The sequence below is a fragment of the Mytilus trossulus genome, chromosome 12, assembly GCF_036588685.1.
Source record: "Mytilus trossulus isolate FHL-02 chromosome 12, PNRI_Mtr1.1.1.hap1, whole genome shotgun sequence".
Lineage (NCBI taxonomy): Eukaryota > Metazoa > Mollusca > Bivalvia > Mytilida > Mytilidae > Mytilus > Mytilus trossulus.
The window spans coordinates 39,688,260-39,707,354 of record NC_086384.1 but is presented as its reverse complement, the minus strand read 5'-3'; the positions used below and the strand labels follow the sequence as shown (position 1 = coordinate 39,707,354).

At 32.2% G+C, this 19,095-nt stretch overlaps 1 protein-coding gene across 1 annotated transcript; it reads right to left on the bottom strand.

Moving 5' to 3' along the window:
- Positions 1-352: 352 nt before the first annotated feature.
- LOC134692053 (elongator complex protein 5-like) lies at positions 353-18,999 on the bottom strand. Its single transcript, XM_063552414.1, has 8 exons — positions 18,831-18,999; positions 15,637-15,697; positions 14,469-14,540; positions 13,844-14,064; positions 12,469-12,647; positions 12,110-12,205; positions 5,470-5,570; positions 353-491 (listed from the first exon to the last, which is right to left on the bottom strand). The coding sequence occupies exons 1-8, from the start codon at positions 18,883-18,885 to the stop codon at positions 383-385; spliced, it is 894 nt and encodes a 297-aa protein (XP_063408484.1). The 5' UTR covers positions 18,886-18,999; the 3' UTR covers positions 353-382.
- Between the last annotated feature and the right edge of the window lie 96 nt (positions 19,000-19,095).

Genomic DNA, 19,095 nt, shown 5'->3' with positions numbered 1-19,095 from the left:
TGTTATAGCCACACTAGTGTCCCCTTTCCCTTTAAGGTGACTGACTAATCCTTGAAAGTTTAGATTTACCAGTTTATACCTGCATGAGCAACATGACAGGTGCCACATGTGGAGCAGGATCTACTACCCTTCAGGACCATGTGAAATCACCCTCCATAATTGGGAGAGTTTATGCTGCTTAGTTTTATGTTGTGTTTTGTTTACTGTAGTCTGTCTTTTGGTGGCATTTGATTTTTTGCCATGGCAATGTCAGTGCATTTTTAGTCTAATGAGTTTTGAATCTTTTGCCAATCTTTCACTAAATTTGATTTTGATTGCACTTGATTTATTCAAAACAAAATAATATTCTACAAGAATTTGATGAATTTAATAGATGCTAGGGTCAAATGTCAAGGTCATCATCAGGGTCTTCCTCGTCAAAATCATCTATTTCATCAGGCTGGTAAAATATCTTTCCTTCTCCAACAGACTTGCTCAAAGTGTCTTCTTGTCTGTAAGTACAATATTTTATAGTTATTAATAACATAAACATGGAAAATATTCATCTTTTTTCTTGCAAGACAAGAGTGCACATGCTGAAATGTCTCGCCTTCTTTACTTATCATAGATATTATGTTGATAAACCAAATAAAGCTTTTTAACAACTGTCACATAAACTCAACATTAACCAAGAAAACAAAACATTGATCAATGAGCCATGAAAATGAGGTCAAGGTCAGATGAAGTTCATCATGAACCATGGACGGCTGACATGTATAGCTAACAATTCTTCAATACAACAAATATAGTTGACTTATTGCTTATAAATTCAGATAAACAGACCAAAACACAAGAACTTAACACTGAGCAATAAGCCATGAAAATGAGGTAAAGGTAAAAAAAAACCTGCGTAACAGACATATAGATCATAAAATATTTCCATACACCAAATATAATTGACCGAATGCATAAAGTATTAGAAAAATAGACCAAAACTCAAAAACTTAACTTTGACCACTGAACCATGAAAATGAGGTCAAGGTCAGATGACATCTACCCACTAGACATGTACACCTTACAATCATTTCATACACCAAATATAAAAGACCTATTGCATATAGTATAAGAAAAACAGACCAAAACACAAAAACTTAACTATAACCACTGAACCATGAAAATGAGGTCAAGGTCAGATGACATCTACCCACTAGACATGTTCACCTTACAATAATTTCATACACCAAATATAGAAGACCTATTGCATATAGTATAAGAAAAACAGACCAAAACACAAAAACTTAACTATAACCACTGAACCATGAAAATGAGGTCAAGGTCAGATGACACCTGTCTGCTAGATATGTAAACCTTACAATCATTCCATACACCAAATATAGTAGACCTATTGCATATAGTATAAGAAAACAGACCAAAACCCAAAAACTTAACTATAACCACTGAACCATGAAAATGAGGTCAAGGTCAAATGACACCTGTCTGCTAGATATGTAAACCTTACAACGGTTCCATACACCAAATATAGTAGACCTATTGCATATAGTATAAGAAAAACAGATCAAAACACAAAAACTTAACTATAACCACTGAACCATGAAAATGAGGTCAAGGTCAGATGACACCTACCAGTTGGACATGTACACCTTACAGTCCCTCCATATACCGAATATACTAGACATATTGCTTATAGTATCTGAGATATGGACTTGACCACCAAAACTTAACCTTGTTCACTAATCCATGAATTGAGGTCGAGGTCAAGTAAAAACTGCAAGGACCTTGCAAGGTACGCACATACCAAATATAGTTTTCCAATTACTTATAATAAGAGAGAATTTAACATTACAAGTTTCAAGTAGTCACTGAACCATGAAAATGAGGTCAAGGACATTGGTCATGTGACTGACAGAAAGTTCGTAACATGAGGCATCTTTATACAAAGTATGAAGCATCCAGGTCTTCCACCTTCTAAAATATAAAGCTTTTAAGAAGTTAGCTAACGCCGCCACCGTAGCCACCGCCGCCAGATCACTATCCCTATGTCGAGCTTTCTGCAACAAAAGTTGCAGGCTCGACAAAAACCAAATTGTATATATAAAAATAACAACTAATTATGACAGTAGAACATCTAAGAATTTGATTTTTTTGTGAATAATACCACCAAATCATGGTATGTCACACCTGGTTACATACAAAAAATAGGTTGAAACTGTGACAAAACTACATGAACGGCCCCGTCTCAAAAAGTTGAAAAATCTGCAATTTCAACATCATATGTGGACACAAACATGTTGGTAGTCTCGCAAATAAACAATCAGCTCAAAATCTGAAAGCGTATAGAAAAAACGGAGTGTCTATTTGTCCGGCTAGCCGGACGAATAGTTAAAAATCTCTATTCGTCCGGCCATCCGTTTGCGGATGCGCAAATAGTCAATATCATTAAAAGTGTCATGTGACGCGGAAAGTGTCCCGGATGAGGTGTCGGATAACACACGCGGTGTCGGATTACACACGCGCATATGCAATGGACGTTTTCAGAATTGGAGATCGTGATTCATATTTTAAGATTGCTTTAAACAAATGTCTGTAGGAGTGATTCCCGAAAAATAGCGTATACATGTTAACTGTGAGGAATAAGCCTGAAATTAAAGTGAAATTGATGATTTACCCCCATTTTAATACCTTATGGAGGCAAAATGCATTCGGAAAAATACTATATCAAACTTGCTCGGATGCATTATTTTCAAGTTATATTACAACGGAGATCTATGAACATACTGATATGCCTGGACTGGGAATAAGACACCATAAGAATAAGGTATCCCTCCTTTTTAGCTCCCCTTTCCTAAAAGGAAATGTGAGCTTTTCTCATCACTTGGCGTCCGTCCGTCGTCGTCGTCTGTCGTCGTTAACAATTTTTCAAACATCTTCTCCTCTGAAACTACTGAATGGATTTGGATGAAACTTAGCATAATTGTTCCTTAGATTATTCTGCACAAAGTTTGTGCTTCGATTTTTGAATCGTCAAAAAAAATGGCCGCCGAAACTTAAAATAGAACATAGGGGTCAAATGCAGTTTTTGACTTATATCTCAAAAACGAAAGCATTTAGAGCAAATCTGACATGGGATAAAAATATTCATTAAGTCAAGATCTATCAGCCCTGAAATTTTCAGATGAATTAAACAACGCATTGTTAGGTTGCTGCCACTTAATTGGTAATTTTAAGGAAATTTTGCAGTTTTTGGTCATTATCTTGAATATTATTATAGATAAAGATAAACTGTAAACAGCAAAAAAGATCAGCAAAGTAAGATCTACAAATAAGTTGATATGTCCAAAATTGTCAATTGACCCCTTAGGGGGTTATTGTCCTTTAGTGACAATTTTTCACAATTAGTTCATCATATTTGCTAACTTTAAAAAATCATCTCCACTTAAACTACTCAACCAAATTCAACCAAACTTCAACTGAAGGATCAGTAGGGTGTATTAAATAAAGTTTGTGTTTTATTTTCTATTTCGTCAAAAAACATGGCCATCATGGCTAAAAATAGAACACAGGGTAAAATGCAGTTTTTGGCTTATATCTCAATAACTCCAGCATTTAGAGCAAATAAGACAAGAAGTTAAAGTATTTATTAGGTCAAGGGTTACCTGTCCTCAAATTTTCAGCCCAATTGGGTAACTGGTTTTTCAGGTATAATGCCCCTGAATTGATGATTTTAAAGAAATTTTTCAGTTTTTGGTTATTATCTTGAATATTATTATAGATACAGATAAACTGTTAATAGCAAAATTGTTAAGCAAAGTAAGATCTACAAAAATGTCAATTTGACCAAAATTGCCAATTGACTCCTTAAGGAGTTATTGCCCTTTAAAGACTTTTTTCACAATTTGTTCATCATGTTGACTTACTTTAACAAATCTTCTCCTTTGAAACTGCTGAATCAATTTCAGCCAAACTTAGGCTAAATGAGTTTCAGAGTATCTAGTATAAATTTTATATTTTATTTCCTTGTATGTCAAGAAACATAGCTCCTATGGCCAAAATAGAACATAGGAGAAAATGATTTTTGTTTTGCTTTTGAAGAAAAAAGGACGATTCAAAGAACATTTAAATAAATTGAAAAGCCAAAATAATCATTGATGAGAGATTTAACCCAAAAAATTAAGGTGAGCGAATCAGGCTCTTGAGAGCCTCTTGTTTCTGTTGTATCTACTATACATTTTTTTCAAAAAAAAAAATCTTATGGAAAACACAATCCTACTGTTGGGGACAGGTTAACGTGCCTGCCCTTCTACAACTTCATATGAATTAAAAATCGCCGCGAACGATCTAGATGAAGAATCGTGCATAATCATATATATGAGGACCTTACTTTAACCAAACTTCACAGAAACTATAAATTCAGGATCTTTTGAAATCACAGATGAAGCCAATATAATGATTGCCCCGACTATATATATATATATTTACCTTACAATAAATTCATAGGCAGAACAACAAAAAAGAGAGAATCATTTTTGCCACCCCCCCTTTTCCATTACCAAAGTTCCTTTAGAATATTAGAATAAAAAAATCTGAATCAAATGTATAGTTTTTTTTTTTTTATAAGATTGAGGTTTTTTTTCATAAAACGAGGTTCGACAATATATTTTATAACAACCCGTGCTTCATTTAAAACCTATTAAAAAAATGTTATATCTTGATCAATGTATATTTGGCCGGACAAATAGCGAAAAACCGGCAAAATACTATTTGTCCGGCTTGCCGGATGAATAGACATTTTTGACTATTTGTCCGGCTAGCCGGACGAATAGCCACTGCCTAGAAAAAAAGTCTAATACTGTGATTTTCAACAAAAACCCTTTATTTCGGCAAAAAATAGCGGAGCAGAATAAAACAAAACTTGATCTGTAATTCATCATGGTTAATTCACATAACAAAAATCAGCCCAATTTCTGAAGGCATTTAGAAAAAAAAGTCAGTTTAACTGTGATATATTTTCTCTTTAGCCTGTACAAAGCTGTTTTCAAGTCATTCAGTTCTAGATAAAAGTCAAGTATTTGGTTTTATCAGTTTTTATGGATCTCTCTTAGTTTTTTATCTTGAAGTTTGGTGTTTTTGTTATATTACATTTTTTGACACATTTATTAAACATCAATCAAAAGATAATGTTATGGAAGATTCTTTCTTCTTTTTACGTTAAACACCCAAGTAATCCATCGTGTGTGTTGGGTGGGTTGATAGGATATAGGTTTTAAAGTTGTAAAGTCCTTTAAAAAATACTCAAAATAATGAGCCATGCACAACATTTTGTACTCTCGAATTGGCAATTTAAAATAAATGTGACCATCTTGATACATTCTATAAGTTGTTTCAGAAGGGAGGTGAAATTAAAACCTTCCAAACTTAACCTGCACAGAAAGTCTTTGCTACTACTGAACACTAGGCAATGAATGAGCTCACCTTTGTTGGTCGTATGTATAGGGTAACTTGACTTGACTTCTCGCTTTCTTTTCTTTATCTGTTAAGGTCAAGTTAAAGGTCAAATTTGCAGCAGGGTCAACCTAAAAAAAAAATAAAGAACAGCTTATAGAAACTGGTACAATATAATATAATGTCACTTCAGTAAGAAAAGTTCGTTAACCAGTTGGACAAGAAAATTGTTATCCTTATAATAAACCGCTTTAGAGATTTGACATTGCATTGCTGTCAAAAATTTGGTTTTTAATTGATTGAACATTATTCATGCATTTATGGGCCTTGCTACTTCATTCTCATGTTGAGAAAGTGATTGGAAAAATATGATGCTATATTGCAGGTATTATTCAACAAATTAAATTCTCCTAATTAATAATTAGCACTTCTGTCATCACTAAGGGTATTGGTATTAATTTCCTACTGAACAAATGTTATTTCTTGATTAGCCTTCATAATGACAATCACAAAGATGCTTGATGAACGTTAATAGTACAGGGATAAAAGCCATCCCCTCTATCTAGTAAATGATATCATCAAGGTGTGCATAATAGACAAACTTTTCTAGCAAAGGACATAAATCGAAAGTGGTCTATTATTTGATATCAGTTTTGAAATTTATTATCAAATAAAAAGAATTATAGAATAAAAGTCTTGTTTTCTGGTTATTAGCTATATAGTTTGCATGATGAAAGATGACTGTGGTTTACGCAGCACTCCACAGTTAGATAAAATTAAAAATGAACCACAAAATGTTTCATCATCTCCTATTCCTGGATTTCTAAAACATTAACAGTACTGTGCATATGTGTGTAATCAGTATCTTCCATAGATTTGATTTTTCAAAGTTAAAAGGGTGAAAAATAATTCCTTTTATGTGTATCCATGGCAACATTCTGCATTTATTTACAATAAAATATTGCAAAAAGGGGGGTAAACATGTCACATATCCCTCCCAAAAATTGAATCAAACTAGAATTTCAATGCCTTTGAGTGATACCTTTTTAGAAACTGTTTGCATAGATCTTCCTGATGATCAAATAAAAAATTGGTGTCTTTCGCCTCATTTTTTCGTAAAATCTAATCACAAAGTTCATGCGACAAAAAGTTGGAAAAAACATTACAATACTGTGGATTCATTTATTTTTCGTGGGTACCAATTTTCGTGGTTTGAGGAAAATTTACATATTCGTGGATATTTAATTTCGTGGTTTTGGCAAAGTCTACACTCATTCCTTTAGAAAATTAGTTTTTCGTCGAACATTTGACTTCGTGGTTCTCCTGTATCCACCAAATCCACGAAAATTGGTATCCAACGAATATTAATGAATCCACAGTAATTGCCGGACCAATATATGATATGGGCATGCAAATACGGACTGTCATACAGAAAACAGCCTATATTACATGCATTACATTTTCTTGATGTTCATATAAACCAAATACGAAGGCTATTTTAGTACTCAGCTATCCAAAAATGAATTTTATTTCACACTAGCTCTCATATTTTAAAAATCCACACTGAGGGGCCAAAATGCGAAACTACACACCTAACTGTGGAGTGCTACCTTAAGGTGAAATTTCCCCCCTCCTGCCTCAATTTTTAGTATATTTTCTATGTTCTACTAGCTGTTACGACTAAAATTGTACCTTAGTTTTTAAAATTGGTTCAGTAATAAAGATTTTATGAAGGTTAGCAGTTGATGTTGAAACGCGACAAAAAGTGATTCAAAAATAAATGCTGGATCATAGTGAAAAACTTCATGTCTGTCTCATTTTTGGGGTAAAACTAAAAAAACTTTTCCCTTTTTTCTGTTTAAAATCATAAAACTACATTAAAAGAGGAAAAATTATACAACTTTTAGGTATTTGAATGCACATATATGTCAATTTTGCTGTAAATAGCATACCTAACCTTGTTTTAGAAGCTCTCAAGCAGGGTATAAATTTCTAACAGTACTGGCATCATTAAATTTAATTAATGCTAATTCATAATATTAAATCTTGCTAAAAAAAAATATTTGACTTATTCGCATTCAAAAATTTCAAGCGATACATTCTGAGGATATTATATAAAGCGTAATATTTGGTAACAAGAGCGAAGCTAATGGAGTACAAATTTAAGACCGCACATGTCTAAGTGTCAAAATGTGTATATTTGGTTGCTAAGGACAGTAAACAATAAAATAATTATGAATTGCAATCCTAGCAGAGTTTTTACCATTAGAACTAAAACAAGAACATAAAAGACTGGAGACTTGTGGTGAAATTTATCTTAAAAAGTGCATTTCTGTGCTTTCTGATGTGCCATAAGCTAGCACTCCACAGTTAGAAAATAAAATTAATCAAAGAGCTGAAAGCTCTGAAGAAAAATGACGCCACAGTCTCTAAATATTGGGATAGTTTTTATGCAAGTCTTGATTTTCACATACTGTAATTAGTTTAACAATGCAACAAGTCTCGTAAGCATATAATTGATATTCGTATATGTGTGTGAAGTGAAGTGAAGGTGACAACTGGCTGGTTTTTTTTTTAAGACAAATGAATAGGTCAAGACTACCTGAATTGTACATGTACAAATAAATACCATAGAAAAGCTTGTATATTTCTCACTGGTACATAGTCTGAATCCGGGTCCGCTCGCGCCCATTTACGTTTGCGCCCAATCATGTTCGCCCCCTTTCACTGTCACACCCTACATGTTCGCACCCAATCTTAATTGGTTTTGTGTTTAATAACTCTGTAAGCGTTTAATAACTCTGTAAGCAAGTGTTTTCTTATAAGTATAATTGTTGTCATTGTCTCAAAATATTAAAAGTGAGACAGCATTTTTTTTTGTGTCGAATAAATCTTAAACATGTTTTGGATAGTGTTTTGTTAAAAATAATAATAATCCTTTCTAAATAAAGTGGTATTTTGTCAACGTTTTATTTTGAGTTGAATAACTCTTTATCATGTTTTGGTTAGTGTATTGCTTAACTTTGTTTCATTGACTTGTTTCAAAATGAAGTGAGATTCTGACTATGTTTTTTCTGTGTGTTGAATAAATTTTATCATGTTTTGGTTATAATAGTGGATTGCCACATGCATATTTTTGTTCCTATATTTTATTGTTTCATTGTTTTAGATCAAAGGGACCAAGCTGTTAAAAACAATTATCTTTTGTGTTTTTCCTTTAAAATCTTCAATGTTTTACTCGTACCAAGCTATAAATACATTCAGTATTTACACCAAAGCAATTTAAAACAACAATCATGATTTTCCAATTATTCAACTTGAATGTGAATTAAAATTGGGCACGAATGAGTAGAGTGCGAACGTGCTAGGTGCGAACGTGTAGGGTGCAAAAGTGTATTGTGCGCGAACAGACCTGATACCACATAGTCTGAACCCCCTTCTCCCACAAAATATTAAGTAAAACAAAGGTCTAATGAAACTCAGGTAATTTCAAACATTTGTCAAAGAATTCTAGTCAAACCGGCGCCTGGACAAATCAGCACCTGGTTAAATCGACACCTGATATAGTCAATTCGTCACCCATGTAAAATATATATTTTTAACAGTATTTTAAGCAAAAAGAGTAAAAATAAGAAAGGGGTTGCCAGAATTTTTTTCAGTATTTAAGCAAAAAGAGTTAAATACTAACTTTCACATTTTTGGGTCTTCATACACATTTTGTATATATTTATTTTTCTCAACTAAATGACTTTTTTGGTGTATTTTTAATGATATATATATATATATATGAGTAGTCCAAATAGTTATTACGTCTGGCGAGGCTTTTTTAATTTTATTCTGGGACACCTTCCTATGACAGCAAGGCTATGTTAATTTTTTTCTGGGACGCCTTCCTACGAACGTCGTAGGTAGGCGTCCCAGAAAAAAAATAGCCTTTCCAGACGTCATTATTGTTTGGACTAATACATGAGATATTGGATATTTTTATGCATTATTTTAACCAGTTGAGTATTTTACATGATTGTTGGTTTAATGCTGTTTAAACTTTAATGGAAAAAAACACCTTAAATTTGCTAATTTAATATTTGGCATGAAAGTTTGATTTATTGAAAGGGACTCATAGTTTTCCATTCTATTTTAGTAATTGTCTAATTGTTAAAACAACAGCTTGGGTAAGGGCTTCGTTGTTTACCTTTCTGCACAACAACATATTCACTTTGGTTTCGTTGTTTACCTAAATACACAACAACATATTCACTATGTACTTGGTAACAGTTATTAATTAATTGAATATAAAATATTATAACAAATATTATTAGATGCCGAATTGACGTCAAATAGGTGCCGATTTGACTACGGTAGATTCCAATTTAACCAGGTGCCGACTTGACTTGTACGTTTGAACTTTCAATTCCTCTGCTATCGTTTGCGGTATTTTCTTGAGAAAACCTATTTTCCATCCTCAAAGAGAAGAAAAAACTGCTTCAAAATGATTCTGAAACGCTTCATGATTGTTAAAATAAGTTTAATTCACTCAAAAAACAATTTTAAAACTTGCGATGTTTAAACAGAAAGTTTCAAAAGCACGTGTAAAAGAAGAAATTAACCGGTGAGAGTGGAAATCCGTACATGACAGATATCACTATAGTACGACTTTGAAAGCAAAACAGTTCCATCCTTTTGTAAAACAGTCTTTATTTTACCTATCAAATTAATGTTTGAAGGGTCTTAAGCTTATTCAAACCATATAAGTCGGTATGAAACACCAAAACGGAATGAACAATAACCGATTACGTTTTGTAGTTTACAAATTCTAAACTGGTTCCCCGCATTGGCTGATTACTACACAATGATCATGAATAATGATAACACAAGCAGATTCCAGTTTGTATGGCAAATAGTGAATACGAAACCAAGCGCGGTAGGCAGAGAAATGTAATGAAGTTCAGGTCATAGTTTATGAATCAAATAAATGTTTAAAAACTTTAAATGCAGACTGTATGTAATGTTAACTGGAAGAAAAACTAAATCCATTTATAAGTACAATACACATACACAGGTACAAAATATTAACAAAATTTCCTTCTTAATACTAGCTTTTGGTCATAAACAAGTTTCTATCTAACTTTGGTACAAATTAAAAGTAGTATAAGAAAGTTATTAATTTTTTTTTTAAATTAACCAGAGTGAATGTGTTGTTTCTTGGCAGAAAATCAAAGTCCATTTAAAAGTAAAATACAGAAAAAACAGATTTATTTTTTTACAAAATTTACTTCTGTATATTATCTTATGATCATAAACAAGCTTCTGTCCATATTTGGTACAAACACAGGATAATTTAAGAAAGTTATTGAAATTTTAAAAACTTTAACCACAGAGTGAATGTAATGTTTTCTCGCGGAAAAACTAAGTCCATTTATAAGTAAAATACGGAAAAAATGGAATTTCATTTTTACAAAATTAACTTCTGGATACTATCTTGTGATCATAAACAAGCTTCTGTCCAGGTTTGGAAGTAATCCAGTATAGTTTAAGAAAGTTATTAAAATTTTAAAAAACTTTAACCACAGAGTGAATATTTGTGGACGCCGCCGACAACGTCGACGACGGAATGAAGGATCGCTTAGTCTCGCTTTTTCGACAAAAGTCATGGCTCGACAAAAACTGTATGGTATGGGCATGCAAATACGGACTGTCATACAGAAAACAGCTTATTTTATATGCATTAGGTACATAATCTTGATGTTCATATAAACCAAATACAAAGGCTATTTTAATACTCAGCTATCCAAAAATGAATTTTATTTCACACTAGCTCTCATATTTTAAAAATCCACAGGGGCCAAAATGCGAAACTACACACCTAACTGTGGAGTGCTACCTTATCTTAAATGAAGTGTATAGCAAGAAATTTATATAAAAATTTCAAAAAATTTCAAAATAACAAGAATTTCAAAATATTTCATTAGTACATGGAGTGCATTTGAGACACAAGTTTTAAAAAGAATTGAGCAAAATTTTCCCAAAAATGAGAAATTTATCTGATTAAACTTTTGAATATATTGACCTACAAAAAAGTTGTGATTTTAATACTACATACAATTGTAAAATTTACATGCAGAATAAAAAATAAATTTGAATTAAATAAAATTTATTAAATTACAATAATTACCCTTCATCACTTGATTAGAGTTTATATCCCTTTCCATAAACTTATTTTGGAATCAGAATAACTCTTAACTCATAATTTCAAGTAGGTTATTTCCCTTGTTATGAAGTGAAACTGATTAACTGTAAAAAAGTTCAATAGAGAATCAATGCCTTTTCTATTGAAAGATAACATTGGTTTATATATAAGTATTTAATGGTCTTTTATCTTTCAATATACATGCATACCTATAGCCAGGTGGGGTTAGGGGGTTCTGACGAACCCCCCCCCCCCCCCCCCCCCCCCCTTGAAATTCCTGGCTACGGGCCTGACATGTTATCAAATTCAATCATAAAGCTGGACTTGTTAATGTAACCCATTGTTTTCTATTTTACTTCTCACCATTGCTCTGCACTACAGTGAACCATCTTTTATAGTATTCAATTGTAATATCAAAATCAGATTAATTTTCTTTTGTAAGTGTTACATATAGTTTATGCCTCATGCATTGATTCTGCCTACCTGACTGTCGTCTGCTGAAGTTTGTAGACTGATCACTGTTGAAACTTCCTTTACATCCTTAATTTCAAAGTTATATGTCAAACTGAAGTTTTCACTCTGAAAAATAAGTATGATATTTAACAAAATATTTCGCACAATTTTACTATCAAAATATGTAAAACTTAATTGTAAAAATCCAACACAGCAATTAGAAAATGTTAAAAAAAATATGGAAATAGTAAAAAAGGTAGTGAAATTTTGACAATTATATTTTACTATTATTAAGATACTAACTTCCCTTATTTGGACTCTGGTGGATAGTTTTCTTATTTGAAATATTTCCACTTCTCCTATGCTTTTCCTAAACAAAAAATAATTACATTCTGAGTTATCTTCCCTGAAATCTTTTTATGGAACATGTCACACCCGTGTGTATGCTGATCAGTACTGGGCTTTTTCATCTTGATGATTGTTGATGCAGTATGTTCAACCAGTGAACTGGTCATGTGATCATGTAAATCTTCATGCAGCAAGCAGACGACCTGTTCCACTTCACAACCTGAAGAAATTTATCACAAAATATTAGTAAAAACATTGCAATAAAATATAATTGTCATGCATTCATAAGGTGTTTGTATAATTAAATTTGTTTTATGTTTTATGTGTAGAAAGGATTGCAAGCAGCCATTGTAACATGTTCAAGCGACATGTTTGTCTCCTCACATGCTTGAATTATGTTAAACATTCCTACATCAAAAACCTGAGGCTAATGAAGCAGTAAGTTCTAAAACCTGAGGCTAATACAAGCAGAAACTTCTAAAACCTGAGGCTAATACAAGCAGGAACTTCTAAAACCTGAGGCTAATACAAGCAGGAACTTCTAAAACCTGAGGCTAATGAAGCAGTAACTTCTAAAACCTGAGGCTAATACAAGCAGGAACTTCTAAGGTTTGTTTTGGTCTTGAAATCTTTGTTTTTCTATGTAGTATTCTGTGGACTGTTGTTACTCTTTTTTTCTGTTTTATTTTGACCTTTAGTTTTTGATTGCACCCATAGTTTCCCTCTTCTTTTCGTGGGTCCTACCACCATTCTGTAGAAGACCTTTTGAAATTGATTTGAAAATAGAAATTTTCTCCTGCTACTTTTGTCTCTGTGATGCTACTTTTATCTCGCAACATGATGAAAGTAAATTTGAAATATGTCATCAAACAATTATTACTCTTGTGCATATTGGAGTTATCTCCCCATATACTGTTCTTCTTGCTATTGCTTATCTGTCCTTTGCTGAATCTGTATAAGATATCACTTTCTTTATTTTTTTTACCAAAAATAAGGTTATGGTTAAATATGATAAACACCCATTTAGTATTAGATGTATGATGAACAAGTACCTGGCCATGTCCACTCTGTGTTTTTTGTTAGATGTATTTCTATTTGTATCCATTTGATTAGTTAAAGATTTTTTCCACTTATTGTTATAGTTTGTTTTTATGTTGTATTGTTACTCCACTTTCCCAGGTTAGGGGAGCCCGGCCCGAGGTTTGAGATCCTGCTAACATATCTAATCCTGCTACATTCTGTATATATGTGTTTGTCCCATGTCAGGAGTCTGTAATTCAATGGTTGTTGGTTTTTTTGTCTGTTACATATATTTGTTACTGTTCATTTTTGTGTCATTTGGTCTCATTGGCAATCACACAACATCTTCTTTTTTATATACAAATACTTTTTGATGCCCCATACATAATATCTTACCTAAACACTGTGTATATGCCAACTTATGAATAATTTGACATGTGTATGATGCAGATCTGTACAGAATCAACTGGCTGAGTGAATCAATCACAACAGCAATTTTCTTGTTGCCATGGAAATTATTTTTTTCTTTTAGGAAAGGTATAAGATCCACTGTCACATTTAGACTAGCAGTGCTATTCCAATTCAAAATGTCTGAATGTCCATCATATATCTTGCACCTGTTAAAAAATATTAAAATAGTTATTTGTGTTTTGCTTTGTAGCAACTTGTAGGTCAATAGTATAGATTTTTTTATCTCGTAGATGGAATGGAAAAAAAAGCACTATTTTTTTTTCAAAAAAAAGAAATTATTCACATTTTCTGGGGAAAAAAACTATTTCTTACAATTTAAAAAAAAACAAACTTGAAGTACAATATTCTGAAGAGAAATGACTGGGAATCATATACAACAACTTATATTAAGGGTGATCAAAGATGTATTGAACATCATACAATGTCATAAGAAACAGTATAAATACATGAAAATTTGAAAAAATATAATGGCAGGATTTTTTTTTTAATTTATTGATAGATTCATTTAGGATAGCAAAAGTTGTAACATTCGGTTTTATGGAAAACATACCTGCTTACATCAATGTGTGACTTGATATCTCTTGACCTGCCATCATAACAGACAATATGTATCTCATCAACTCTAAAAATGTAATATGATAGTATCATGATACCTTGTGTGATTATAAACAATGGTAAACATCAGCATGATAATAAATACAAGATGATTTTTTGTTTTATAAAACTATACTATTATTGTTAATATTTTTTATCATTTTAACTCTGGTGGATAGCTAGTTTCATTGTCTCATTGGTAATCAAACAGCATTGCTTTAATTCAATACAGAAAATTTTTGTCTGTTAAATTTAAATATTTTGAACAAAATAAATCCAGCTAATTTTTAGTGATAATTAAAAAAATTCTTATGCACTGTGACTATTATTACTTTATTATTAATTTTATTTATTATTACATGTATTTTAAAGCATGGTTTCTCGTTTGAATTGTTTTACATTGTCTTATCGGGGTCTTTTATAGCTGACTATTGGGTATGGGCTTTGCTAATTGTCGAAGGCCGTACGGTGACCTATAGTTGTTAATGTTTGTGTCATTTTGGTCTTTTGTGGATAGTTGTCTAATTGGCAATCATACCACATCTTCTTTTTTATATTTGCATTTTTTTTTTAATTCTGTGAAATTTTGCATATTTCAAATAATTTTTGCAGTCTCCAAGAGATTCAAAAAATGTTTGGTCATTATTCAGAGAGAATCTGTCCACTTTGGCAAACCTGCTACTGCAAATTTAACGTATAATTTATTTCCTTATCACATACAATTAACCACATGAACCAATTAAAATTGGACTTCATTGTTAATCAAGTTAATGTTCATTAAGTAAAATTGAGAATATGTCGAAGCGACAACAACCCGACCATAGAGCAGACAACAACCGAAGGCCACCAATGGTTCTTCAATGTAGCAAGAAATATTTTTTCATCTTCAGTTAAGTTTCACCACAACCAATTAGTTGCTTTTTCCGCAAGAATCCCAACTCCCAACTATAATTTACAAATTGCAGAATCTGGGAAATTTAAAAATATTCACCTACCCATACACCTTCCAAAACTCCATAAGGATGTGCATGTACATGTATAACAAAATGGGAAGCAATTCAATTTTTAAGTTGTGTTTGATTTCTGATTATTTAATTTGAATACAATATACATGTATGATATACCTCTCTGCAAGACTAGTTATAAAAGAACACAATACACCTCTACCAGGATAGTCTGATGAATCTGAAATACAAATACTAAACAGTTTTACTAATAATAAATCTTTTTTGATCTTGACTATGCTATTAGGTACTGAGTAAAACAAGTTAAGCAACAACAAAAATAAGTATTTTTAATATCATATAATTTGAAATATTAAAGACAATAGACAATATTTAATAGCACAAACACATTTAACATTAAATGGTTATGGCATACAGTATTGAGACATATACAAATACAAATATCTATTAGCACAAATTAGCATCAACAATAAATGGTTAAGGCTCATGGTATATTAATTACATAATTGATCATACATAATAAGTATTGTAAATAAATAAATAAATAATATGGGGATGAAGTCCCCTATTACTGTAGAAAAATCAATAAAAAAATAAATAAAAATCGAGAAGTTTTCCCGAATTTTTCAATATATACTAATGAACTCAAAATCGTTAACTTTTTTTTCAGACTTTATTAAATCCCCGCATTTGCGCAGAAATCTACTTTATTTTTCCGGTCTTGGATGCATGAGACTTTGAATAAAATATATATTTATCAGTATAGTAAAATATAGGATTGGAACTCAATACCAATTCATTTTTAATAATTGTTTTATATGAAAAAAACCATGTACCTGATGAAAGAGTTTCTTTGTTTACATTGAATATGACGTCATAACTTAAATAGCGTCACAACTAAATCCCTAACAACAAAACCAAAATCGGAAACGTTACGGTATTTCCGTTTCTTTTGATAATATATTTGAACTAAAAAAGATAATTCATACAGACTTCGTCCCCATTCACAGGTAATGCCTGCCTCATATTAATGATAATTTTATCAAATGTAACAATACACCTTATCGCTATTTGTCCATCATAACTGGACACCACAAAAGTTTGATCCCTTAACATATGGAAGAGAGATTTAAATAGCGATTAGGTGTAAAACAAAACGGGACCGTCATTAAAATCGGTATATTGGCACTAAAATCTGAAGGAATCATTGTTTCCATTGAATGGACCCCTGGACATGCTGACATACAAGGTAATGAACTAGCAGACCAACTAGCTAACAAGATATACAAAAAGGAGCAAAGACAGTGTTATGTTAAAATGGCCAAACTGATGGGACACCAGTGATAAAGGAAGAAGATATTATGCCTTTCAACAAAATGTGAAAAATACACTTCCAAAAGACAAGCCATCAACTGAAATATATCGAATAATTACTAGTTTAAGAACAGGATATTGTAATTTAAACTCGTACGAATCAATGATATGCCCAGCACTCATCGACAAATTGTTTGTTAATTAATTATTTATTTATTTATTTATTTTCTCTGACTGCAGTGCCACATCATAAAAACAAATGTACTATTGAGTTTTATACAATAGCGACATAAAATTACCAGCGTGATCGCAATAACAGTGATATTATATGAGGACGAAGTCCCCTATTACAGTAAAAAATTTAATAAAAAAAAAACAAAAAAAACCCAGGAAAATGTTTGTTTTAAAAAAAAATGTTACCTGATGACAGTGTTTCTTTGTTTACATTTAAAAATATGACGTCATAACTTAAATAATGTCACAACTAAAATCCCTAACAACAGAACCAAAATCGGGAACGTTACAGAATTTACGTTTCTTTTTTTAACATTGTTGATTTAAAAAAAATCATCATAGACTTCGTCCCCATTCACAGATAATTCCTGACACATTTTAGTGTCAAGTTGACACTTCCAAAGACTAAAGACTAAAGTATAATAGAGGGGGGATAGGAGGGGTCCTGATCCCAAAATCCAAGGCTTAAAAACATTAAATCCCGAAATTTCGGACTTAAAAACACGAAATCCCAAAGTCCCAAAATTTGAATAAAGAATTCCTGGATCCTGAAAGGGTCAATCCTGAAATCCCGAGCTTAAAAACACCCGATCCAAATGTGCCGATAAAGGCAGAGGCGGATTAAGGGGGGGCCAAGGGGTCCTGGGCCCCCCTTTTTTCGGAAAAAAATTGGTTGCTTATATAGGGAATCACTGAAGCATGACTGGAGCGGGCCCCTCTTAGGTCAGTCAGTGGGCCCCCACTTATGAAAATTCCTGGATCACCACTGAAAGGTCCGGTATCAGGTCCGTTCGCGCCCAATATACTTTCGCACCCTACACGTTCGCACCTCGCACGTTCGCACCCAAGGTCCGTTCGCACTCTACACGTTCGCGCCCAATTTTATTTCAAATTCCAGTTGAATAATTGGAAAATCATGATTGTTGTTTTTAATTGCTTTGAGGTAAATACTGAATGTATTTATAGCTTGGTATGAGTAAAAGATTAAATATTTTAAATGAAAAACACAAAGGATAATTTTTTTTAACAGCTTGGTCCCTTTGATCTGAAAAAATGAAATAATGAAATATAGCAATACACTTTTATATAAACCAAAACATGATAAAATTTATTGAACGCAAAAAAAAACCCAAGGATTTGTATAGTTAACTTGAAAAAACGTAGTCAGAATTTCTCTTCATTTTGAAACAAGTCAATGAAACAAAGTTATAGGTATATATACACTAAACAAAACATGATAAAGTGTTATTCAACACAAAATAAAACGTTGACAGAATCACACTTTAATTAGAAAGGAATATTATTTTTTTTAACAATACACTCTCAAAAACATGATTAAGATTCTTTAAACACATAAAAAATGCTGTCTCGCTTTATTTTGAGACAATAAAATCAATTATACTTTTAAAAATACTACTTGCCAAAACTTGATTACAAAGTTATTAAACACAAAACCAATTAAAATTGGGCGCGAACATGTAGGGTGCGAACGGACTTTGGGTGCGAACATGTGGGGTGCGAAAGTGGAAGGGGGCGAACATGAGTGGGTGCGAACGTGAATGGGCGCGAACGGACCCGGATTCGAAAGGTCCTATCCCCCCTCATTATAAACATGATTAACAAATAAACCATAAAGTTGTACAATGCTAAATCAACGAAAAAGAATTTGAACAATTACTTATCGCAAAGTTTTAAAAATGAATAAAACGAAGGGCCGAACGTCCAGCTGAAGAACTGCTAGTGTTGCCGACTCATCTTGAAAACAATGCCAAACCCATTTGATATCGTTTCTTTCTAAAACTTGCCTTCGATCAGAACAATGTTGGATTTTTCTTGCCCCTTGGCCAAATCACCAATCATATCGATAAGAATTTCTGAATCAACGGATAGCAATCTGTAGAACTTTACTAAAAACTTGGAATATTGACTTCTATGGGCGCAGACATCTTTAAGAATCGCAGTAAATACAAATGATTTTTTATGTCATTTTATAAAATAATTTGTACGATAAATTTTTAACGATTTATGTATAAGAAATAGTAATATAGTTATTCAATATTTTTGTCATTT

Bases quoted from the DNA above. Each gene is read 5' to 3' on its own strand.
- LOC134692053 (XM_063552414.1), bottom strand. From the start codon at position 18,885: ATGATTGGTGATTTGGCCAAGGGGCAAGAAAAATCCAACATTGTTCTG. The intron at 12,206-12,468 runs GTAATTATTTTT...CTTATTTTTCAG, and splicing joins CAGGGAAGATAACTCAGAAT to AGTGAAAACTTCAGTTTGAC. The intron at 5,571-12,109 runs GTAGGCAGAATC...TTTTTTTTTTAG, and splicing joins CTTCAGCAGACGACAGTCAG to GTTGACCCTGCTGCAAATTT.